Source organism: Oncorhynchus masou, chromosome 29, assembly GCF_036934945.1.
Source record: "Oncorhynchus masou masou isolate Uvic2021 chromosome 29, UVic_Omas_1.1, whole genome shotgun sequence".
Taxonomy (NCBI): domain Eukaryota; kingdom Metazoa; phylum Chordata; class Actinopteri; order Salmoniformes; family Salmonidae; genus Oncorhynchus; species Oncorhynchus masou.
This window is the reverse complement of record NC_088240.1, coordinates 90954684-90980744: the sequence shown is the minus strand read 5'-3', so window position 1 is coordinate 90980744 and position 26061 is coordinate 90954684. Positions and strand designations below refer to the sequence as shown.

The following is a 26061-nucleotide window of genomic DNA, read 5'->3' as shown; positions in this document are numbered from 1 at the left end:
ACAGGAGGAGACAGGAGACGACAGGAGAAGACAGGAGAAGACAGGAGACGACAGGAGAAGACAGGAGAAGACAGGGAGACGACAGGAGACGACAGGAGAAGAGAAGACAGGAGACGACGACAGGAGGCGACAGGGAGAGAGACAGGAGAAGACAGGAGAAGACAGGAGACGACAGGAGAAGACAGGAGAAGACAGGAGACGACAGGAGAAGACAGGAGAAGACAGGAGACAGGAGAAGACAGGAGAAGACAGGAGAAGACAGGAGACGACAGGAGACGACAGGAGAAGACAGGAGAAGACAGGAGACGACAGGAGACGACAGGAGAAGACAGGAGAAGACAGGAGACGACAGAGACGACATGAGAAGACAGGAGAAGAGAGGAGAAGACAGGAGAAGACAGGAGACGACATGAGGCGACAGGAGAAGACAGGAGGAGAAGACAGGAGAAGACAGGAGACGACAGGAGAAGACAGGAGAAGACAGGAGACGACAGGAGGCGACAGGAGGACAGGAGAAGACAGGAGACGACAGGAGAAGACAGGAGAAGACAGGAGACGACATGAGGCGACAGGAGAAGACAGGAGAAGTCAGGAGAAGACAGGAGAAGACAGGAGACGACAGGAGAAGACAGGAGAAGACAGGAGACGACAGGAGACGACAGGAGAAGACAGGAGACGACAGGAGGCGACAGGAGAAGACAGGAGACGACAGGAGACGACAGGAGAAGACAGGAGACGACAGGAGAGACAGGAGAAGACAGGAGACGCACATGACAGGAGAAGACAGGAGAAGACAGGAGAAGACAGGAGAAGAGAGGAGAACACAGGAGACGACAGGAGAAGACAAGAGAAGACAGGAGAGAGAGAAAACAGGAGAAGACAGGAGAAGAGAGGAGAAGACAGGAGAACACAGGATGACAGGAGGCGACAGGAGACCACAGGAGAAGACAGGAGGCGACAGAGAAGACAGGAGAAGACAGGAGAAGACAGGAGAAGACAGTAGATGACAGGAGAAGACATGAGGCGACAGGAAGACAGGAGAAGAGAGGAGAACACAGGAAGACATGACGACAGGAGAAGACAGGAGAAAACAGGAGAAGGAGAAGACAGTAGACGACAGGAGAAGACAGGAGAAGACAGGAGACGACAGGAGACGACAAGAGAAGAGGAGACGACAGGAGAAGACAGGAGACGACAGGAGAAGACAGGAGAAGACGACAAGAGAAGACAGGAGAAGACAGGAGAAGACAGGAGAAGACAGTAGACAGAGAAGACAGGAGAAGACAGGAGAAGACAGGAGAAGAAAGGAGAAGACAGGAGAAGACAGGAGACGACAGGAGAAGACATGAGACGACAGGAGAAGACAGGAGAAGAAGACAGGAGAAGACAGGAGAAGACAGGAGAAGACAGGAGAAGACAGGAGAAGAAAACAGGAGAAGACAGGAGACGACAGGAGAGGAAGACAGGAGATGACAGGGAAGACATGAGAAGACAGGAGACTCTGCACTGCAACTAACCAAGCAACAAAAAAAGGCACTAACTGCTAAATTGTTAGAAAATGAGTTAAAGCTACATTAAATACATTCTTAACAGGACAAGTACGGTTGATTGTGTTCAGGAGAAAATGGGGGGGTCATGTTAGCCAGTAACTGCATGAAGACTGTGATAGGTGACAGGCAGTTAATGCCCTTTTTGCTCGGAGGACAAGGAGTTGACAGTTCCCCCCAGACAGGACAGTCCCCCCAGACAGGACAGTTCCCCCCAGACAGGACAGGAGAAGACTTGTCGGAGAAGACAAGAGACTTGTCGTTCCCCCCAGAAGGAGGAGAAGACTTGTCGTTCCCCCCCAGAAGACAGGAGACTTGTCGTTCCCCCAGAGAGGACAGGAGAAGACATCGTTCCCCCAGAAGACTTGTCGTTTCCCCTCAGAGGACTGGTCGTTCCCCCAGAAGACAGGAGAGAGACTTGTCGTTCCCCCCAGAGAGGAGTCGACAGGAGACCCCCCAGACAGGAGAAGACAGGAGAAGACAGGAGTTCCCCCGACAGGAGAAGACAGGACTTGTCGTTCCCCCCAGAGAGGACAGGAGAAGACAGGAGAAAACAGGAGAAGACAGGAGACAGGACAGGTAGTTTCCCCCCAGACGGAGACAGGACTTGTCGTTCCCCCAGACAGTCCCCCCAGAGATGACAGGACTTGTCGAAGACATGAGGAAGATTCCCCCCAGGAGGTTATTTCCAGACAGGACTTGTCTGCACTGCAACTAAGACAGGAGTTCACCCCCAGACAAAAAAAGGACACTACAGGACTGCTAAATTGTTAGAAGGACTTGAGTTCCCCCCAGAGAGGAATGTCACTTTTTCCCCCCAGAGAGGACTACATTAGAAGGACATTCTTAATCATGTGTTCCCCCAGACAGGACTTATCCTGCCTCAGGTTGTCCCCCAGAGAGGACTTGTGTTCCCCCAGGAGAAAGACAGGACTTGGTTCCCCCCAGAGAGGACTTGTAGTCCCCCCCCAGTAACTGCATGAAGATACTCAGTGATAGGTGTCCAGAGAGGACTTACGAGCAGGAGTTAGGATGCAGACCTTGTTTTTCAGAGAGGACTTGTCGGTAGGACAACGTTCCCCCCAGAGAGGACTTGTAGTTCCCCCAGACAGGACTTGTCGTCCCCCCAGAGAGGACAGTTCCCCCAGACAGGACTTGTCGTTCCCCCCAGAGAGGACTTTCGTTCCAGAGAGGACTTGTCGTTTCCCCCAGGAGTTCCCCCAGAGAGGACTTGTCGTTCCCCCAGACAGGACTTGTCGTTCCCCCCAGAGAGGACTTGTCGTTCCCCTCAGAGAGGACTTGTCGTTCCCCCAGAGAGGACTTGTCGTTCCCCCCAGAGAGGACTTGTCGTTCCCCCCAGAGAGGACTTGTCGTTTCCCCCCAGAGAGGACTTGTCGTTCCCCCCAGAGAGGACTTGTCGTTCCCCCCAGAGAGGACTTGTCGTTCCCCCAGAGAGGACTTGTCGTTCCCCCAGACAGGACTTGTTGTTCCCCCCAGACAGGACTGGTCGTTCCCCCCAGAGAGGACTTGTCGTTTCCCCCAGAGAGGACTTGTCGTTCCCCCAGAGAGGACTTGTCGTTCCCCCAGAGAGGACCCAGAGAGGACTTGTCATTTCCCCTCATTTACATTTCATTTAAGTCATTTAGCAGACGCTCTTATCCAGAGACTTACAAGAGGAATTCACCTTCTGACATCCAGTGGAACAGCCACTTACAATAGTGCACCCTCAGAGAGGACTTGTCGTTCCCCCCAGAGAGGACTTGTCATTCCCCCTCAGAGAGGACTTGTCGTTCCCCCAGACAGGACTTGTCGTTCCCCCAGAGAGGACTTGTCGTTCCCCCAGAGAGGACTTGCCGTTTCTCATAGAGAGAACGTGTCGTTCCTCCCAGAGAAGACTAAACTGGTAGCAGGCATAAGCATGCTGAGAACAGGGAGTAGTTTGGTACGGACGCGGTTAGCCACTAAAGCATGATGAACAGCCAACTAGAAAGACCGCTGTTTGTGGTCTGCGTTTTAAAGCCGTCACAGTCCTGCCCGTTAAGGTTCTTCGTCTAACCGGCAGTGGCAACTGGTAACCTCACGCCATCGTCTTCTCCGGGAGGATCTGAAGGCTCGTGAAATGACATCACCGCGTTGTTCTTCAAGGAGTGTGGGGGGGGACAGACGTGTCCCGAGATGAAAGCACAAACCTGCATCCAATTCATGGTGTTTGTCTAATGTGTCTGGGCTGTGGGGAGCCAACGACCACATGGTGAGACTGGCAGAGTGGGGACTGAGACAGGAGCAGGGGGAGTGTGTGTGTGTGTGTGTGTGTGTGTGTGTGTGTGTGTGTGTGTGTGTGTGTGTGTGTGTGTGTGTGTGTGTGTGTGTGAATATCCACAGTCACAGAGCAGTGTATCTCAACCCCAGGGGTACCGGTACCGAGACAGTGTGGAGGCTATATACAGGGGTACCGGTACAGAGTCAATGTGGAGACTATATACAGGGGTACCGTACAGAGTCAATGTGGAGGCTATATACAGGGGTACCGATACAGAGTCAATGTGGAGGCTATATACAGGGGGTACGGTACAGAGTCAATGTGGAGGCTATATACAGGGGGTACTGGTACAGAGTCAATGTGGAGGCTATATACAGGGGTACCGGTACCGAGTCAATGTGGAGGCTATATACAGGGTATTATCGGTACAGAGTCAATGAGGAGACTATATACAGGGTATTAAGGTACAGAGTCAATGTGGAGGCTATATACAGGGTATTATCGGTACAGAGTCAATGAGGAGACTATATACAGGGTATTAAGGTACAGAGTCAATGTGGAGGCTATATACAGGGATACAGTGCCGAGTCAATGTGGAGGCTATATACAGGGGGTACTGGTACAGAGTCAATGTGGAGGCTATATACAGGGGGTACCGGTACCGAGTCAATGTGGAGGCTATATACAGGGTATTATCGGTACAGAGTCAATGAGGAGACTATATACAGGGTATTAAGGTACAGAGTCAATGTGGAGGCTATATACAGGGTATTACGGTACAGAGTCAATGTGGAGGCTATATACAGGGGGTACTGGTACAGAGTCAATGTGGAGGCTATATACAGGGGGTACCGGTACCGAGTCAATGTGGAGGCTATATACAGGGGACACTGGTACAGAGTCAATGTGGAGGCTATATACAGGGTATTATCGGTACAGAGTCAATGAGGAGACTATATACAGGGTATTACGGTACAGAGTCAATGTGGAGGCTATATACAAGGGGTACCGGTACAGAGTCAATGTGGAGGCTATATACAGGGGGTACCGGTACCGAGTCAATGTGGATGCTATATACAGGGGGTACCGGTACAGAGTCAATGTGGAGTCTATATACAGGGGGTACCGGTACCGAGTCAATGTGGAGGCTATATACAGGGGGTACTGGTACCGAGTCAATGTGGAGGCTATATACAGGGGTACCGGTACCCAGTCAATGTGGAGGCTATATACAGGGGGTACCGATACAGAGTCAATGTGGAGGCTATATACAGGGGTACCGATACAGAGTCAATGTGGAGGCTATATACAGGGGTACCGGTACAGAGTCAATGTGGAGGCTATATACAGGGGGTACTGGTACAGAGTCAATGTGGAGGCTATATACAGGGGTACCGGTACAGAGTCAGTGTGGAGGCTATATACAGGGGGTACCGGTACCGAGTCAATGTGGAGGGTATATACAGGGGTACCGGTACAGAGTCAATGTGGAGGCTATATACAGGGGTACCGGTACAGAGTCAATGTGGAGGCTATATACAGGGTGTACTGGTACAGAGTCAATGTGGAGGCTATATACAGGGGGGTACCAGTACAGAGTCGATGTGAAGGCTATATACAGGGGGTACCGGTACAGAGTCAATGTGGAGGCTAAATACAGGGGGGACCGGTAACGAGTCAATGTGGAGGCTATATACAGGGGGTACCGGTACCGAGTCAGTGTGGAGGCTATATACAGGGTACTGGTGCCAGTCAATGTGGAGGGTATATACAGGGGTACTGGTGCCCGAGTCAATGTGGAGGGTATATACAGGGGTACCGGTACAGAGTCAATGTGGAGGCTATATACAGGGTACCGGTACCCGAGTCAATGTGGAGGCTATATACAGGGGTACGGTACCCGAGTCAATGTGGAGGCTATATACAGGGGTACGGTACCGAGTCAATGTGGAGGCTATATACAGGGGGTATTGGTACAGAGTCAATGTGGAGGCTATATACAGGGGTATCAGTACAGAGTCAATGTGGAGGCTATATACAGGGGTACCGGTACAGAGTCAATGTGGAGGCTATATACAGGGGTACCGGTACAGAGTCAATGTGGAGGCTATATACAGGGTATTACGGTACCGAGTCAATGTGGAGGCTATATACAGGGGTACCGGTACCGAGTCAGTGTGGAGGCTATATACAGGGGTACTGGTACAGAGTCAATGTGGAGACTATATACAGAGTACCAGTACAGAGTCAATGTGGAGGCTATATACAGGGGTACGGTACAGAGTCAATGTGGAGGCTATATACAGGGGGTACCGGTACAGAGTCAATGTGGAGACTATATACAGGGTATTACGGTACAGAGTCAATGTGGAGGCTATACAGGGGTACCGGTACAGGGTCAATGTGGAGGCTATATACAGGGGTACCGGTACAGAGTCAATGTGGAGGCTATATACAGGGGTAACGGTACAGAGTCAATGTGGAGGCTATATACAGGGGTACCGGTACAAGAGTCAATGTGGAGGCTATATACAGGGGTACCGGTACAGAGTCAATGTGGAGGCTATATACAGGGGTACCGGTACAGAGTCAATGTGGAGGCTATATACAGGGAGTACAGAGTCAATGTGGAGGCTATATACAGGGTGTTACAGTACAGAGTCAATGTGGAGGCTATATACAGGGGTACCGGTACAGAGTCAATGTGGAGGCTATATACAGGGGTACTGGTACAGAGTCAATGTGGAGGCTATATACACGGGGTACATGTTAGTTGAGGTAATATGTACATGTTGGTGGGGGTATGAGTTAGTAGAAATAGTATGTACATGTAGGTAGGGGTATGAGGTAGTAGAAATAGTATGTACATGTAGGTAGGGGTATGAGGTAGTACGGGTAATATGTACATGTAGGTAGGGGTATGGTAATATGTACATGTAGGTAGGGGTATGAGGTAGTATGTGCATGTAGGTAGGGGTATGAGGTAGTATGTACATGTAGGTAGGGGTATGAGGTAGTATGTACATGTAGGTAGGGGTATGAGGTAATATGTACATGTAGGTAGGGGTATGAGGTAATATGTACATGTAGGTAGGGGTATGAGGTAGTATGTACATGTAGGTAGGGGTATGAGGTAGTAGAGGTAGTATGTACATGTAGGTAGGGGTATGAGGTAGTATGTACATGTAGGTAGGGGTATGAGGTAATATGTACATGTAGGTAGGGGTATGAGGTAGTAGAGGTAGTATGTACATGTAGGTAGGGGTATGAGGTAGTATGTACATGTAGGTAGGGGTATGAGGTAATATGTACATGTAGGTAGGGGTATGAGGTAGTATGTACATGTAGGTAGGGGTATGAGGTAGTAGAGGTAGTATGTACATGTAGGTAGGGGTATGAGGTAGTATGTACATGTAGGTAGGGGTATGAGGTAATATGTACATGTAGGTAGGGGTATGAGGTAGTATGTACATGTAGGTAGGGGTATGAGGTAGTATGTACATGTAGGTAGGGGTATGAGGTAGTATGTACATGTAGGTAGGGGTATGAGGTAGTAGAGGTAGTATGTACATGTAGGTAGGGGTATGAGGTAGTATGTACATGTAGGTAGGGGTATGAGGTAATATGTACATGTAGGTAGGGGTATGAGGTAGTATGTACATGTAGGTAGGGGTATGAGGTAGTATGTACATGTAGGTAGGGGTATGAGGTAGTATGTACATGTAGGTAGGGGTATGAGGTAGTATGTACATGTAGGTAGGGGTATGAGGTAGTAGAGGTAGTATGTACATGTAGGTAGGGGTATGAGGTAGTATGTACATGTAGGTAGGGGTATGAGGTAATATGTACATGTAGGTAGGGGTATGAGGTAGTATGTACATGTAGGTAGGGGTATGAGGTAGTATGTACATGTAGGTAGGGGTATGAGGTAGTATGTACATGTAGGTAGGGGTATGGGGGTAGTAGAGGTAGTATGTACATGTAGGTAGGGGTATGAGGTAGTATGTACATGTAGGTAGGGGTATGAGGTAATATGTACATGTAGGTAGGGTATGAGGTAGTATGTACATGTAGGTAGGGGTATGAGGTAGTATGTACATGTAGGTAGGGGTATGAGGTAGTATGTTCATGTAGGTAGGGGTATGAGGTAGTATGTACATGTAGGTAGGGGTATGGTAGTATGTACATGTAGGTAGGGGTATGAGGTAGTATGTACATGTAGGTAGGGGTATGAGGTAGTATGTACATGTAGGTAGGGGTATGAGGTAGTATGTACATGTAGGTAGGGGTATGAGGTAGTATGTACATGTAGGTAGGGGTATGAGGTAGTATGTACATGTAGGTAGGGGTATGAGGTAATATGTACATGTAGGTAGGGATATGAGGTAGTATGTTCATGTAGGTAGGGGTATGAGGTAGTAGAGGTAATATGTACATGTAGGTAGCGGTATGAGGTAGAGGAGGTATAGGGTATGAGTATGTACATGTAGGTAGGGGTATGGTAGTATGTACATGTAGGTAGGGGTATGAGGTAGTATGTACATGTAGGTAGGGGTATAAGGTAGTATGTACATGTAGGTAGGGGTATGAGGTAGTATGTACATGTAGGTAGGGGTATGTGGTAGTATGTACATGTAGGTAGGGGTATGAGGTAATATGTACATGTCGGTAGGGGTATGAGGTAATATGTACATGTAGGTAGGGGTATGAGGTAGTAGAGGTAATATGTACATGTAGGTAGGGGTATGAGGTAATATGTACATGTAGGTAGTGGTATGAGGTAGTAGAGGTAATATGTACATGTAGGTAGGGGTATGAGGTAATATGTACATGTAGGTAGGGGTATGTGGTAGTATGTACATGTAGGTAGGGGTATGAGGTAGTATGTACATGTAGGTAGGGATATGAGGTAGTATGTACATGTAGGTAGGGGTATGAGGTAGTATGTACATGTAGGTAGGGGTAAGAGGTAGTAGAGGTAATATGTACATGTCGGTAGGGGTATGAGGTAATATGTACATGTAGGTAGTGGTATGAGGTAGTAGAGGTAGTATGTACATGTAGGTAGGGGTATGAGGTAATATGTACATGTAGGTAGGGGTATGAGGTAGTATGTACATGTAGGTAGGGGTATGAGGTAGTATGTACATGTCGGTAGGGGTATGAGGTAGTATGTACATGTAGGTAGGGGTATGAGGTAGTATGTACATGTCGGTAGGGTATGAGGTAATATGTACATGTCGGTAGGGGTATGAGGTAATATGTACATGTAGGTAGGGGTATGAGGTAGTATGTACATGTAGGTAGGGGTATGAGGTAATATGTACATGTAGGTAGGGTATGAGGTAGTATGTACATGTAGGTAGGGGTATGAGGTAGTATGTACATGTAGGTAGGGGTATGAGGTAGTATGTACATATAGGTAGGGGTATGAGGTAATATGTACATGTAGGTAGGGATATGAGCAGTATGTTCATGTAGGTAGGGGTATGAGGTAGTAGAGGTAATATGTACATGTAGGTAGCGGTATGAGGTAGTATGTACATGTAGGTAGTGGTATGAGGTAGAGGAGGTAGTATGTACATGTAGGTAGGGGTATGAGGTAGTATGTACATGTAGGTAGTGGTATGAGGTAGAGGAGGTAGTATGTACATGTAGGTAGGGGTATGAGGTAGTATGTACATGTAGGTAGGGATATGAGGTAGTATGTACATGTAGGTAGGGGTATGAGGTAGTATGTACATGTAGGTAGGGGTAAGAGGTAGTAGAGGTAATATGTACATGTAGGTAGGGGTATGAGGTAATATGTACATGTAGGTAGTGGTATGAGGTAGTAGAGGTAGTATGTACATGTAGGTAGGGGTATGAGGTAATATGTACATGTAGGTAGGGGTATGAGGTAGTATGTACATGTAGGTAGGGGTATGAGGTAGTATGTACATGTCGGTAGGGGTATGAGGTAGTATGTACATGTAGGTAGGGGTATGAGGTAGTATGTACATGTAGGTAGGGGTATGAGGTAGTATGTACATGTAGGTAGGGGTATGAGGTAGTATGTACATGTCGGTAGGGGTATGAGGTAGTATGTACATGTCGGTAGGGGTATGAGGTAGTATGTACATGTAGGTAGGGGTATGAGTTAATATGTACATGTAGGTAGGGGTATGAGGTAGTATGTACATGTAGGTAGGGGTATGAGGTAGTATGTACATGTAGGTAGGGGTGAAATGCATCAATAATAAACAGCAGTAGCAGCCACGTAAAAGAAAGGGGGATCGATGAACATCGTCCGGGTGGCCATATGATTGGCTGTTCAGGAGTCTGATGGACCCAGACTTGGCGCTCCGGTACCGCTTGCCATTCGGCAGTAGAGAGAACAGTCTGTGACTGGGGTGGCTTTGACCATTTTAAGTGTCTGACACCGCCTGGTATAGAGGTCCTGGATGGCCGGAAGCTGGGCCCCAGTGATGTACTGGGCCATACGCACTACCCTCTATAGGGCCTTCCTCTGACACCGCCTGGTGTAGAGGTCCTGGATGGCCGGAAGCTTGGCCCCAGTGATGTACTGGGCCATACGTGCCCTACCCTCTATAGGGCCTTCGTCTGACACCGCCTGGTGTAGAGGTCCTGGATGGCCGGAAGCTGGGCCCCAGTGATGTACTGGGCCATACGTACTACCCTCTATAGGGCCTTCGTCTGACACCGCCTGGTATAGAGGTCCTGGATGGCCGGAAGCTTGGCCCCAGTGATGTACTGGGCCATACGTACTACCCTCTATAGGGCCTTCGTCTGACACCGCCTGGTATAGAGGTCCTGGATGGCCGGAAGCTGGGCCCCAGTGATGTACTGGGCCATACGTACTACCCTCTATAGGGCCTTCGTCTGACACTGCCTGGTGTAGAGGTCCTGGATGGCCGGAAGCTTGGCCCCAGTGATGTACTGGGCCATACGTACTACCCTCTATAGGGCCTTCGTCTGACACCGCCTGGTGTAGAGGTCCTGGATGTCCGGAAGCTGGGCCCCAGTGATGTACTGGGGCATACGTGCCTACCCTCTATAGGGCCTTCGTCTGACACCGCCTGGTATAGAGGTCCTGGATGGCCGGAAGCTTGGCCCCAGTGATGTACTGGGCCATACGTACTACCCTCTATAGGGCCTTCGTCTGACACCGCCTGGTACAGAGGTCCTGGATGGCCGGAAGCTTGGCCCCAGTGATGTACTGGGCCATACGTGCCTACAATCTATAGGGCCGCCGTCTGACACCGCCTGGTACAGAGGTTCTGGATGGCGGAAGCTTGGCCCCAGTGATGTACTGGGTCGTACACACTACCCTCTGTAGTGCCTTGCGGTCAGAGGTCGAGCAGTTGCCGTACCAGGCGGTGATGCAACCGGTCAGGATGCTCTCGACGGTGCAGCTGAAGAACCATTTGAGGATCTGAGGACCCATGCCAAATCTTTTCAGTCTCCTGAGGGGAATAGGTTTTGTCGTGTCCTCTTCACGACTGTCTTGGTGTGCTTGGACCATGATAGTTTGTTGTTGATGTGGACACCAAGGAACTTGAAGCTCTCAACCTGCTCCACTACAGCCCGTCAATGAGAATGGTTCCTAGTCAGACAGTAGAGGTCTAAAGGACAGGAAGTAGGGGTGTTACCTGGTCTGTGGTCCCCAGGGCCTGGTCAGACAGTAGGGCTCTATATGACAGGAAGTAGGGGTGTTGTTAACCAGGATGGTCCTGTCTTCTATCTGGATAATCTGGATGCCGTGTCTCACCACAGACGACACGCAGAACTGACAAACCTATAGGGAGGGAGGGGGCAAAGACACAGACAGAGACACAGACAGAGAGACAGGGGCACAGACACAGACAGAGACACAGACACAGAGGGGGCACAGACACAGAGAGGCAGAGACACAGACACAGAGACAGGGCACAGACACAGACAGAGAGAGACACAGAGAGAGACAGAGACAGAGAGAGACAGAAACAGAGAGGCAGAGACAGCAGAAAGACAGAAACAGACAGAGACAGGCAGAGACAGAGAGAGAGAGACAGAAACAGAGAAAGAGGCAGAGACAGAGAGAGAGAGACAGAGAGGCAGAGACAGAGAAACAGAGAGAGGCAGAGACAGAGACAGAGAGAGAGAGGAGAGAGAGGCAGAGAGAGACAGAGACAGACAGAGAGAGACAAAGACAGACAGAGAGAGACAAAGAGAAACAGAGACAGGCAGAGAGAGAGACAGAGAGAGGCAGAGAGAGGCAGAGACAGAGACAGACAGAGAGACAGAGAGAGACAGACACATACAGAGAGGCAGACACAGACAGACAGAGAGACAAGAGGCAGAGACAAATAGACAGAGAGAGACAGAGAGAGGCAGACACAGACCGAGAGACAGACAGAGACACAGAGACAGACAGAGACAGAGTTAATGCCTCCACATGCTTCCAGTAACTCATGTCTATCTGATACTGTTTTTCTATGTGTTAGTTAGTCTCATTGACACTTTATAGATGGAACGGTGATATGTGGTTATCTAACCTGTTCCTACCTTGTTGAATGTTATAACAGTGACCTGTTCCTACCTTGTTGAATGTTATAACAGTGACCTGCTCCTACCTTGTTGAATGTAATACCAGTGACCTTCTCCTACCTTGTTGAATGTTATAACAGTGACCTGTTCCTACCTTGTTGAATGTTATAACAGTGACCTGTTCCTACCTTGTTGAATGTTATAACAGTGACCTGCTCCTACCTTGTTGAATGTTATAACAGTGACCTGCTCCTACCTTGTTGAATGTAATACCAGTGATATGTGGTTGTCTGACCTGCTCCTACCTTGTTGAATGTTATAACAGTGACCTTCTCCTACCTTGTTGAATGTTATAACAGTGACCTTCTCCTACCTTGTTGAATGTTATAACAGTGATATGTGGTTGTCTGACCTGCTCCTACCTTGTTGAATGTTATAACAGTGACCTGTTCCTACCTTGTTGAATGTTATAACAGTGACCTGCTCCTACCTTGTTGAATGTAATACCAGTGATATGTGGTTGTCTGACCTGTTCCTACCTTGTTGAATGTAATACCAGTGACCTGTTCCTACCTTGTTGAATGTAATACCAGTGACCTGTTCCTACCTTGTTGAATGTTATAACAGTGACCTGTTCCTACCTTGTTGAATGTTATAACAGTGATATGTGGTTGTCTGACCTGTTCCTACCTTGTTGAATGTTATAACAGTGACCTGTTCCTACCTTGTTGAATGTAATACCAGTGACCTGTTCCTACCTTGTTGAATGTTATAACAGTGACCTGTTCCTACCTTGTTGAATGTTATAACAGTGACCTTCTCCTTGTTGAATGTTATAACATGTGGTTGTCTGACCTGTTCCTACCTTGTTGAATGTTATAACAGTGACCTGTTCCTACCTTGTTGAATGTTATAACAGTGACCTGTTCCTACCTTGTTGAATATAATACCAGTGATATGTGGTTGTCTGACCTGTTCCTACCTTGTTGAATGTTATAACAGTGACCTGTTCCTACCTTGTTGAATGTTATAACAGTGATATGTGGTTGTCTGACCTGTTCCTACCTTGTTGAATGTTATAACAGTGACCTGTTCCTACCTTGTTGAATGTAATACCAGTGACCTGTTCCTACCTTGTTGAATGTTATAACAGTGACCTGTTCCTACCTTGTTGAATGTAATACCAGTGATATGTGGTTGTCTGACCTGTTTTCCTACCTTGTTGAATGTAATAACAGTGACCTGTTCCTACCTTGTTGAACTTAACAATTGTCAGTGTCTCTGGATAACAACATCTGCTAAATGCCTCACATGTATCACGTAGAGAAAGGTAGCTTGGGGAGGATGTAAGTATGGAGAGTCCCTAACCTTCTGTCTACCAGGGTTCCTCCCTAGGGGATCTCTGCCTCCACATAGCCCTCCTCGTCCAGTGTGAGGACCTCAGGACTGACACCCTCCTTCCAGCGGAGACGTCAGGTCATGGACCAGCTTCAGGGCTGTGGACTTATGGACCGTGTTAGTGTCGGACCAGTAGATACCCAGCTGAAACGCCTCCTAGAGAGGGAGGGATGGAGGGAGAGAGAGAGAGAGAGAGAGAGAGAGGGAGGGAGGGAGAGACAAAGAGACAGAGGGAGGGAGAAAAGGACAACAGAGAGGGAGAGATAAGGAGAGAGACAGAGAGGGAGGGAGGGAGGGAGGGAGGGAGGGAGGGAGGGAGGGAGGGAGGGAGAGAGGGAGGGAGGGAGGGAGGGAGACAGAGGGAGGGAGAGAGACAAAGAGACAGAGGGAGGGAGGGAGAGAGAGAAACAGAGGGAGGAAAGGATAAAGAGAGGGAGAGATAAGGGAGAGAGACAGATAGGGTGGGACAAGAGAGAGAGGGAGAGATAAGGGAGAGAGACAGAGAGGGTGGGAGGGACAAAGAGAGGAGAGATAAGGGACAAAGAGAGAGGGAGGGAGGGACAAAGAGAGGAGAGAGTTAGAGAGGGAGAGATAAAGAGAGGGAGAGAGACAGAGATGGAGGAGAGAGGGGCAAACGGAGAGGGAGGGAGAGAGAGAGACAGAGAGGGAGAGGAAGGAATGAAGACAGAGAGAGAGACAGATTGAGAAAGAGAGAGACCGAGAGACTAGGTTCAAATCTATCAGTGATTATGATGAATATATGGACACACACAAAGCCCTGCTCTCTGAGTCGGCCAGTCCCAGCTCCTCTCGGCCGTTACCTCATAAATCGCGGGTGCTATGGAAACAATGTTTATGTGTTTCTGTTTCACAGACTATGACACACGTAGGGCTTTACGCTAGTTTCCTGTAGCCATCAGCCTTTATCCTGTGATACCAGACAGACCTTAGTGCCTAGTGATGGGGTTTGAGGTCCTACCGAGTGATGGGGTTTGAGGTCCTACCGAGTGATGGGGTTTGAGGTCCTACCGAGTGATGGGGTTTGAGGTTCTACTTAGTGATGGGGTTTGAGGTTCTACTTAGTGATGGGGTTTGAGGTCCTACCGAGTGATGGGGTTTGAGGTCCTACCGAGTGATGGGGTTTGAGGTTCTACTTAGTGATGGGGTTTGAGGTCCTACCGAGTGATGGGGTTTGAGGTCCTGCTTAGTGATGGGGTTTGAGGTCCTACTTAGTGATGGGGTTTGAGGTCCTACAGAGTGATGGGGTTTGAGGTCCCTTAGTGATGGGGTTTGAGGTCTACCTACAGTGATGGGGTTTGAGGTCCTACTTAGTGATGGGGTTTGAGGTCCTACCGAGTGATGGGGTTTGAGGTCCTACTTAGTGATGGGGTTTGAGGTCCTACCGAGTGATGGGGTTTGATGTCCTACCGAGTGATGGGGTTTGAGGTCCTACTTAGTGATGGGGTTTGAGGTCCTACCCAGTGATGGGGTTTGAGTCCTACCGAGTGATGGGGTTGAGGTCCTACCGAGTGATGGGGTTTGAGGTCCTACCGAGTGATGGGGTTTGAGGTCCTGCTTAGTGATGGGGTTTGAGGTTCTACTTAGTGATGGGGTTTGAGGTCCTACCTAGTGATGGGGTTTGAGGTCCTACTTAGTGATGGGGTTTGAGGTCCTACCGAGTGATGGGGTTTGAGGTCCTACTTAGTGATGGGGTTTGAGGTCCTACCTAGTGATGGGGTTTGAGCTCTTTACCGAGACTAGAGAGACCTCTGATACCAGACAGACTTTAGTACCTAGTGATGGGGTTTGAGGTCTGAACCCCTACAGACAGACCTTAGTACCCAGTGATGGGGTTTGAGGTCTGAACCCCTACAGACAGACCTTAGTACCCAGTGATGGGGTTTGAGGTCTGAACCCCTACAGACAGACCTTAGTACCCAGTGATGGGGTTTGAGGTCTGAACCCCTACAGACAGACCTTAGTACCCAGTGATGGGGTTTGAGTCTGAACCCCTACAGACAGACCTTAGTACCCAGTGATGGGGTTTGAGGTCTGAACCTACAGACAGACCTTAGGTACCTAGTGATGGGGTTTGAGGTCTGAACCCCTACAGACAGACCTTAGTACCCAGTGATGGGGTTTGAGGTCTGAACCCTAAAGACAGACCTTAGTACCCAGTGATGGGGTTTGATGGGGTCTGAACCCCTACAGATGGACCTTAGTACCCAGTGATGGGGTTTGAGGTCTGAACCCCTACAGACAGACCTTAGTACCTAGTGATGGGGTTTGAGGTCTGAACCCCTACAGACAGCCTTAGTACCTAGTGATGGGGTTTGAGGTCTGAACCCCTACAGACAGATGGGGTTTAGTACCCAGTGATGGGGTTTGAGGTCTGAACCCCTACAGACAGACCTTAGTACCTAGTGATGGGGTTTGAGGTCTGAACCCCTACAGACAGCCTTAGTACCTAGTGATGGGGTTTGAGGTCTGAACCCCTACAGACAGACCTTAGTACCCAGTGATGGGGTTTGAGGTCTGAACCCCTACAGACAGACCTTAGTACCCAGTGATGGGGTTTGAGGTCTGAACCCCTACAGACAGACCTTAGTACCCAGTGATGGGGTTTGAGGTCTGAACCCCTACAGATAGACCTTAGTACCTAGTGATGGGGTTTGAGGTCTGAACCCCTACAGACAGCCTTAGTACCTAGTGATGGGGTTTGAGGTCTGAACCCCTACAGACAGACCTTAGTACCCAGTGATGGGGTTTGAGGTCTGAACCCCTACAGACAGACCTTAGTACCCAGTGATGGGGTTTGAGGTCTGAACCCCTACAGACAGACCTTAGTACCTAGTGATGGGGTTTGAGGTCTGAACCCCTACAGACAGACCTTAGTACCTAGTGATGGGGTTTGAGGTCTGAACCCCTACAGACAGCCTTAGTACCTAGTGATGGGGTTTGAGGTCTGAACCCCTACAGACAGACCTTAGTACCTAGTGATGGGGTTTGAGGTCTGAACCCCTACAGACAGACCTTAGTACCCAGTGATGGGGTTTGAGGTCCGACTTGCCTTGTTAGATAAAGATTTTAAAAAAAATAGAGTGCCCTGTCTGGCCCATAGAGGTATACACTCAGTGGCCAGTTTATTAGGTACATCACCCTGTTCACGACAATGGTTCGCTCCTACAGACAGTGTCTGGGGTTTACCGAGACCAGAGAGACTAATACAAAACATCCAGTCAGCAGCAGTCTTGTGAAGAGAGGTCGGCTGCTTTTGCAACAGCTAATGGGGGATCCTAATAAAATACCAAATACCCCAAATAATTCAAGTGGTTCTGGAGGCAAAGGGTGGTCTGAACCGGGTACTCGATGGATGTACCTAATAAACTGGCCACTGAGTGTATAATACACTAGTGACCTGCAAAGCTCTAGGTGACGATAATGGCAGCCATCTTGGTCAGTGATACATCCAAAAACCAGTCTATATAAATGAAGGGTCTCTCCTCTCTCACCTTGAAGTTAGGAGGAACGAGGGTCTTTCCAGCGGGTATCTGCAGGACGATGTTCTCTCCTTCAAACAGCCAGAGGTCCCATGTAGAGTGGTTGGTCAACAGGGCCCAGGGGATGAGCTCTACTAGAAGAGTGTTGAGACCAGGCTTCCAGGCTGACAACTTCACCTGCATGGGGCTGTCCCACTGGGCTAGGACCTCTGATCCAGGCCTACAGTACAACACAGAGATATACAGTTAAATACTGTAAACATCAACAACTATACAGCTCCCTGGGATGGGGGGGCTGTCCCACTGGGCTAGGACCTCTGATCCAGGCCTACAGTACAACACAGAGATATACAGTTAAATAATGTAAACATCAACAACTATACAGCTCCTTGGGATAGGGCTGTCCCACTGAGTTAAGGTCTCCACTATACACCTGTAACATGGATATGTCCCACTGAGATAAGGTCTCCATATACACCTGTAACATGGATCTGTCCCACTGAGATAAGGTCTCCACTATACACCTGTAACATGGATCTGTCCCACTGAGATAAGGTCTCCACTATACACCTGTAACATGGAGGTCTCTGTCCCACTGAGATAAGGCCTCCACTGTACACATGTAACATGGAGGTCTCTGACCCACTGAGATAAGGCCTCCACTCCAACATGGAGGTCTCTGTCCCACTGAGATAAGGCCTCCACTATACACCTGTAACATGGAGGTATCTGTTCCACTGAGATAAGGCCTCCACTCCAACATGGAGGTCTCTGTCCCACTGAGATAAGGCCTCCACTATACACCTGTAACATGGAGGTCTCTGTTCCACTGAGATAAGGCCTCCACTCCAACATGGAGGTCTCTGTCCCACTGAGATAAGGCCTCCACTATACACCTGTAACATGGAGGTCTCTGTCCCACTGAGATAAGGCCTCCACTCCAACATGGAGGTCACTGTTCCACTGAGATAAGGCCTCCACTCCAACATGGAGGTCTCTGTCCCACTGATATAAGGCCTCCACTCCAACATGGAGAGTCTCTGTCCCACTGAGATAAGGCCTCAACTCCAACATGGAGGTCTCTGTCCCACTGAGATAAGGCCTCCACTCCATCATGGAGGTCTCTGTCCCACTGAGATAAGGCCTCCACTCCAACATGGAGGTCCTGTCCCCCTGAGATAAGGCCTCCACTCCAACACAGGTCTCTGTCCCCCTGAGATAAGGCCTCCACTCCAACATGGAGGTCTCTGTCCCCCTGAGATAAGGCCTCCACTCCAACATGGAGGTCTCTGACCCACTGAGATAAGGCCTCCACTCCAACATGGAGGTCTCTGTCCCACTGAGATAAGGCCTCCACTCCAACATGGAGGTCTCTGTCCCACTGAGATAAGGCCTCCACTCCAACATGGAGGTCTCTGTTCCACTGAGATAAGGCCTCCACTATACACCTGTAACATGGATCTGTCCCACTGAGATAAGGCCTCCCTCCAACATGGAGGGTCTCTGTTCCACTGAGATAAGGCCTCCACTATACACCTGTAACATGGATCTGTCCCACTGAGATAAGGCCTCCACTCCAACATGGAGGTCTCTGTTCCACTGAGATAAGGCCTCCACTCCAACATGGAGGTCTCTGTCCCCCTGAGATAAGGCCTCCACTCCAACATGGAGGTCTCTGTCCCCCAGGCCTCCACTCCAACATGGAGGTCTCTGTCCACCTGAGATAAGGCCTCCACCCAACATGGAGGTCTTTGTCCCACTGAGATAAGGCCTCCACTCCAACATGGAGGTCTCTGTCCCCCTGAGATAAGGCCTCCACTCCAACATGGAGGTCTCTGACCCACTGAGATAAGGCCTCCACTCCAACATGGAGGTCTCTGTCCCACTGAGATAAGGCCTCCACTCCAGCATGGAGGTCTCTGTTCCACTGAGATAAGGCCTCCACTATACACCTGTAACATGGAGGTCTCTGTCCCACTGAGATAAGGCCTCCACTCCAACATGGAGGTCTCTGTCCCACTGAGATAAGGCCTCCACTCCAACATGTCTCTGTTCCACTGAGATAAGGCCACTCCAACATGGAGGTCTCTGTTCCACTGAGATAAGGCCTCCACTCCAACATGGAGGTCTCTGTTCCACAAGGCCTCCACTCCAACATGGAGGTCTCTGTCCCACTGAGATAAGGCCTCCACTCCAACATGGAGGTCTCTGTCCCACTGAGATAAGTCCTCCACTAGACATCTGTGGTACAGACATGAACAATCACCATAGCATCCAACTTCAACCACGCAAAACAGACACACGGAGGCAGGCCATGGAAGTACGCAGAAACACATGGAAACAAACAACTTAATATGCAGATACAAACAACATCAATCAACAGGCATCTGGGTAGGCACATGGGCATGTACCACATCAGCACACACCACCGCAAACACACGGCAACAACACACACCTCCGTAAACACACACACACCAACCCACACCAACCCACACGGACCGCCAACAACACCAACCCACACACGGACCGCACACACACCTCCGTAAACACACACGGACCACACAACACCAACCCACACACGCCAACAACACACACACCAACCCAACACGGAACACACACACACCGCAAACACACACCAACAACACACACGGACCGCACACACACACAACCCACACACACACACACACACACACACACACACACACACACACACACACACACACACACACACACAGTGATCAGCACCAGAGTGGCAGATACAAAGCTGTCGGCCTTCCACTAGGGGTCGTGGGGTCATGTTAACATCAAAACCATGTCTCTGTCCTACTCCGGATGTACAGAGACATAGACAGCAAAGATGCATTTACTTGACTAGAACGTTCTACGGCGGGCGGCCATGTTAGCTCCCCATTAGCATTACATGGGGAATATTTCAACAATGACATGTAGCTGAATGTCTATGTAACTGTTGACTGCTGAAACACCCAACTCTACTGAACACTAAGGACTAATAGTTCCTGTAGTGAAGGTAGACTCCATGAGGGTCCCAGGTCTAGTTCCTGTAGTGAAGGTAGACTCCAGGAGGACCTGTAGTGAAGGTAGACTCCAGGAGGACCTGTAGTGAAGGTAGACTCCAGGAGGACCTGTAGTGAAGGTAGACTCCAGGAGGACCTGTAGTGAAGGTGGACTCCAGGAGGACCTGTAGTGAAGATAGACTCCAGGAGGACCTGTAGTGAAGGTAGACTCCAGGAGGTCCCAGGTCCAGTTCCTGTAGTGAAGGTAGACTCCAGTAGGACCTGTAGTGAAGGTGGACTCCAGGAGGACCTGTAGTGAAAGTAGACTCCAGGAGGACCTATAGTGAAGGTAGACTCCAGGAGGACCTATAGTGAAGGTAGACTCCAGGAGGACCTATAGTGAAGGTAGACTCCAGGAGGACCTGTAGTGAAGGTAGACTCCAGGAGGACCTGTAGTGAAGGTAGACTCCAGGAGGACCTGTAGTGAAGGTAGACTCCAGGAGGACCTGTAGTGAAGGTAGACTCCAGGAGGACCTGTAGTGAAGGTGGACTCCAGGAGGACCTGTAGTGAAGGTAGACTCCAGGAGGACCTATAGTGAAGGTAGACTCCAGGAGGACCTGTAGTGAAGGTAGACTCCAGGAGGACCTGTAGTGAAGGTAGACTCCAGGAGGGTAGACTCCAGGTCTAGTTCCTGTAGTGAAGGTAGACTCCAGGAGGACCTGTAGTGAAGATAGACTCCAGTAGGACCTGTAGTGAAGGTAGACTCCAGGAGGACCTGTAGTGAAGGTAGACTCCAGTAGGATCTGTAGTGAAGGTAGACTCCAGGAGGACCTGTAGTGAAGGTAGACTCCAGGAGGACCTATAGTGAAGGTAGACTCCAGGAGGACCTGTAGTGAAGGTAGACTCCAGGAGGACCTATAGTGAAGGTAGACTCCAGGAGGACCTGTAGTGAAGGTGGACTCCAGGAGGACCTGTAGTGAAGGTGGACTCCAGGAGGACCTGTAGTGAAGGTGGACTCCAGGAGGACCTGTAGTGAAGGTAGACTCCAGGAGGACCTGTAGTGAAGGTGGACTCCAGGAGGACCTGCAGTGAAGGTGGACTCCAGGAGGACCTGTAGTGAAGGTAGACTCCAGGAGGACCTGTAGTGAAGGTAGACTCCAGGAGGACCTGTAGTGAAGGTGGACTCCAGGAGGACCTGTAGTGAAGGTGGACTCCAGGAGGACCTATAGTGAAGGTGGACTCCAGGAGGACCTGTAGTGAAGGTAGACTCCAGGAGGACCTGTAGTGAAGGTAGACTCCAGGAGGACCTGAAACCAGGTCCAGGAGGACCTGTAGTGAAGGTAGACTCCAGGAGGACCTGTTGTGAAGGTAGACTCCAGGAGGACCTATAGTGAAGGTAGACTCCAGGAGGACCTGTAGTGAAGGTAGACTCCAGGAGGACCTAGTGAAGGTGGTCCAGGAGGACCTGTATCCAGAGACTCCAAGAGGAAACCAGGTCCAGTGAGAGACGGACGGTGAGGTAACGATGACGACCTATTCTATATATAGTGCTCTTCTTTGGGCCCTTTGACCAGGACTCTATATGCCCTGGGCTAAAGTAGTGCACTATATAGGGCCCTGGTCTAAAGTAGTGCACTATATAGGGAATAGGGCCCTGGTCTAAAGTAGTGCACTATATAGGGAATAGGGCCCTGGTCTAAAGTAGTGCACTATATAGGGAATAGGGCCCTGGTGTAAAGTAGTGCACTATATAGGGAATAGGGCCCTGGTCTAAAGTAGTGCTCTATATAGGGAATAGGGCTCTGGTCTAAAGTAGTGCTCTATATAGGGAATAGGGCCATTTGGGACCTATCACTATTTCAGTTAATTTCCCAGAGAAGGGAAAGTGTAGTTTGCCTATTTAGAAATAGGATCCCTGGACTGTGAACACACATCTCTAAACATGGAAGTCTGATCCCTGGACTGTGAACACACATCTCTAAACATGGGAACCCCCCAGGATCCCTGGACCGTGAACAGTACATCTCTAAACATGGAACCCCCAGTCTGATCCCTGGTCTAAAGTACATCTCTAAACATGGGAATAGTCTGATCCCTGGACCGTGAACAACATCTCTAAACATGGGAACATACATCCACCATTTAATGAGTTTTCCTGTATAACATTTATACACTGAGGCTGTTTTGACAGAGGTCCAGGGCTCTCGGAGTACGGTGCGGTCGCTAGGGTAACTAACCGCTCTCTTGGCTCTGAGAGTCTAAACACTGTGTGTTAAGGGCACAGGAAGTTGAAGAGGTAAATGCTTTTTTCTTTCTCTTTTCTGTGTGTAGGCCTTTAACGAGAGAGAAACACCTCAGTAATTAGGGGGGGGAGGGAGTGGACTGTCAGATCTCACACATCTAAAACATGCAGCCCCCTGACAGAAGCTGCTCCACATTGGATCCAGTCAGCAGGTCACCATTAATTAGTAATATGATGTTTGATCTGCGTTGCTCTCTGATGCCCGATGTGCCAAACTATATCTAAACATGGCCCTGTCCTTCGTGTCAGAAATCTCTGGCAGAACAGAACGACAGTGTGAATGTCTGGTCTGGAAACATGATGAATCTAAACCAGGGTTCTCCGAGGATCTAAACCAGGGTTCTCGAGGATCTAAACCAGGGGTCTCCCAGGATCTAATCCAGGGTTCTCCGAGGATCTAAACCAGGGTCTCCGAGGATCTAAACCAGGGTCTCCTAAGATCTAAACCAGGGGTCTCCTAAGATCTAAACCAGGGGTCTCCTAAGATCTAATCCAGGGGTCTACTAGGATCTAAACCAGGGGTCTCCTAGGATCTAAACCAGGGGTCTCCGAGGATCTAAACCAGGGGTCTCCAGGATCTAAACAGGGGTCTCCTAGGATCTATACCAGGGGTCTCCGAGGATCTAAACCAGGGGTCTCCTAGGATCTATACCAGGGGTCTCCGAGGATCTAAACCAGGGGTCTCCTAGGATCTAAACCAGGGGTCTACTAGGATCTAAACCAGGGTCTCCTAGGATCTAAACCAGGGTCTCCGAGGATCTATACCAGGGGTCTCCTAGGATCTATACCAGGGGTCTCCTAGGATCTAAACCAGGGGTCTCCGAGGATCTATACCAGGGGTCTCCAGGATCTAAACCAGGGGTCTCCTAGGATCTAAACCAGGGGTCTCCGAGGATCTAAACCAGGGGTCTCCTAGGATCTAAACCAGGGGTCTACTAGGATCTAAACCAGGGTCTCCTAGGATCTAAACCAGGGTCTCCTAGGATCTATACCAGGGGTCTCCGCAGGATCTATACCAGCAGGTCACCTGGATCTAAACCAGGGTTCTCCGAGGATCTAAACCAGGGGTCTCCGAGGATCTATGCCCGATGTCCAGGATCTATATCTAAATGCAGGGGTCTCCTAGGATCTAAAAGGGGTCTCCTGGGATCAAACCAGTGTGAATGTCTGGATCTAGAAGGGGTCTCCTAGGATCTATACCAGGGGTCTCCTAGGATCTAAACCAGGGTTCTCCGAGGATCTAAACCAGGGGTCTCCTAGGATCTATACCAGGGTCTCCTAGGATCTAAACCAGGGTTCTCAGAGGATCTAAACCAGGGTTCTCCGAGGATCTAAACCAGGGTTCTCCGAGGATCTAAACCAGGGTTCTCCTAGGATCTAAACCAGGGTTCTCCGAGGATCTAAACCAGGGTTCTCTGAGGATCTAAATTCTCCTCCTCTTCTGTACACCTGCAGCTCTTCCCCAGGTCCTTAGTGTACAAGAGACAGCAGTGCACACACACACACAGTACCTGTCTGTGTCCTTGCTGACGTAGGGCCATGGAGGCTGGCTGTTGTTCCTCAGACCGTAGAAGTCTGCCAGTATGTGGTCCTGGCTGTCCTCCAACGCAGCCTGGTTCCTGTTCACTATCTGTTTGATCACACCGGTGGAGATGGGCACCGCACAGTGAGACGCATCCTCGTCCTCACTGCAACGGACAGACAGGTTAGTCTTCATATAACGCACACACACGCACACACACACACACACACACACACACACACACACACACACACACACACACACACACACACACACACACACACACACACACACACACACACACACACACACAGCTAGTCCAATGTGGGTTTGATTCCCACTGTCTGGGGTGAAATATGATCTCTGCTTGTTCCACAGACGCCCCAGTGTTACTCTAACTGACCCACTACAGCCAGTATCCACTGTGTTACTCTGTGGGTCCAAACTGACCCAACAGCCAGTATCCACGTGTTACTCTGTGGATCCTAACTGACCCAGCCAGTATCCACCATGTTACTCTGTGGATCCTAACTGACCCACTACAGCCAGTATCCACTGTGTTACTCTGTGGATCCTAACTGACCCACTACAGCCAGTATCCACTGTGTTACTCTGTGGATCCTAACTGACCCACTACAGCCAGTATCCACTGTGTTACTCTGTGGATCCTAACTGACCCACTACAGCCAGTATCCACTGTGTTACTCTGTGGATCCTAACTGACCCACTACAGCCAGTATCCACTGTGACTCCTAACTGACCCACTACAGTCAGTATCCACCATGTTACTCTGTGGATCCTAACTGACCCACTACAGTCAGTATCCACCATGTTACTCTGTGGATCCTAACTGACCCACTACAGCCAGTATCCACTGTGTTACTCTGTGGATCCTAACTGACCCACTACAGCCAGTATCCACTGTATTACTCTGTGGATCCTAACTGACCCACTACAGCCAGTATCCACTGTGTTACTCTGTGGATCCTAACTGACCCACTACAGCCAGTATCCACTGTGTTACTCTGTGGATCCTAACTGACCCACTACAGTCAGTATCCACTGTGTTACTCTGTGGATCCTAACTGACCCACTACAGCCAGTATCCACTGTGTTACTCTGTGGATCCTAACTGACCCACTACAGTCAGTATCCACTGTGTTACTCTGTGGATCCTAACTACAGCCAGTATCCACCATGTTACTGTGGATCCTAACTGACCCACTACAGTCAGTATCCACTGTGTTACTCTGTGGATCCTAACTGACCCACGGATCCTAACTGACCCACTACAGCCAGCATCCACTGTGTTACTCTGTGGATCCTAACTGACCCACTACAGCCAGTATCCACTGTGTTACTCTGTGGATCTTAACTAGAGCCATGGTTAACTGGGGTCTAAAGTGGAAACTAAAGCCATGGTTAACTGGGTCGGGTGGTCTAGTTACTTCCTGTCTGGCGGGGTGTTTCAGCAGGTCTGGGATCAGAGAGGGTGACCCATCCTAGCAGCACTCAATCAACAACCCTCCAGGATACATCAGACCCAGACAACAGAATAACATGGCTTCAGAACTAAGAGGACTACGACCAATGTCTACCTGTCACTCAGCTGTCAGTTCTACTTGGACTGTGGAGACCCTTACCTCCCTCCCTCCCTCCCTCCCATCAGTTCTACTTGGACTCCCTCCCCCTCCCTCCCTCCCTCCCATCAGTTCTACTTGGACTGTGGAGACCCCTCCCTCCCTCCCTCCCTCCTGTCAGGTCATTCTCAGTGTTCAGTAGTTGTTCCTGGTGACCCTGTCCCAGGATCAGCTGACTCTCTCTCAGCCCCAGACTTCTCTTCTCTGTGTGGATAATGACAGGGCCTGGAAGGTGTGTTACCTGGCCTGGAAGGTGTGTTACCTGGCCCGGAAGGTGTGTTACCTGGCCTGGAAGGTGCAGTTACCTGGCCTGGAAGGTGTGTTACCTGGCCTGGAAGGTGTCATTCT

The 26061-nt window shown here is 49.6% G+C and overlaps 1 protein-coding gene across 1 annotated transcript in view; it reads right to left on the bottom strand.

Annotated features, from left to right (window-relative positions):
- The window catches only part of LOC135519836 (intermembrane lipid transfer protein VPS13B), a 764993-nt gene that overhangs the window by 38396 nt on the left and 700536 nt on the right, over window positions 1–26061 (bottom strand). Inside the window, 7 exon segments of the mRNA XM_064945043.1 lie at window positions 11460–11521; window positions 11524–11605; window positions 13705–13733; window positions 13736–13800; window positions 13802–13890; window positions 17247–17454; window positions 24063–24239. Coding sequence (XP_064801115.1) covers window positions 11460–11521; window positions 11524–11605; window positions 13705–13733; window positions 13736–13800; window positions 13802–13890; window positions 17247–17454; window positions 24063–24239 — 712 coding nt within the window.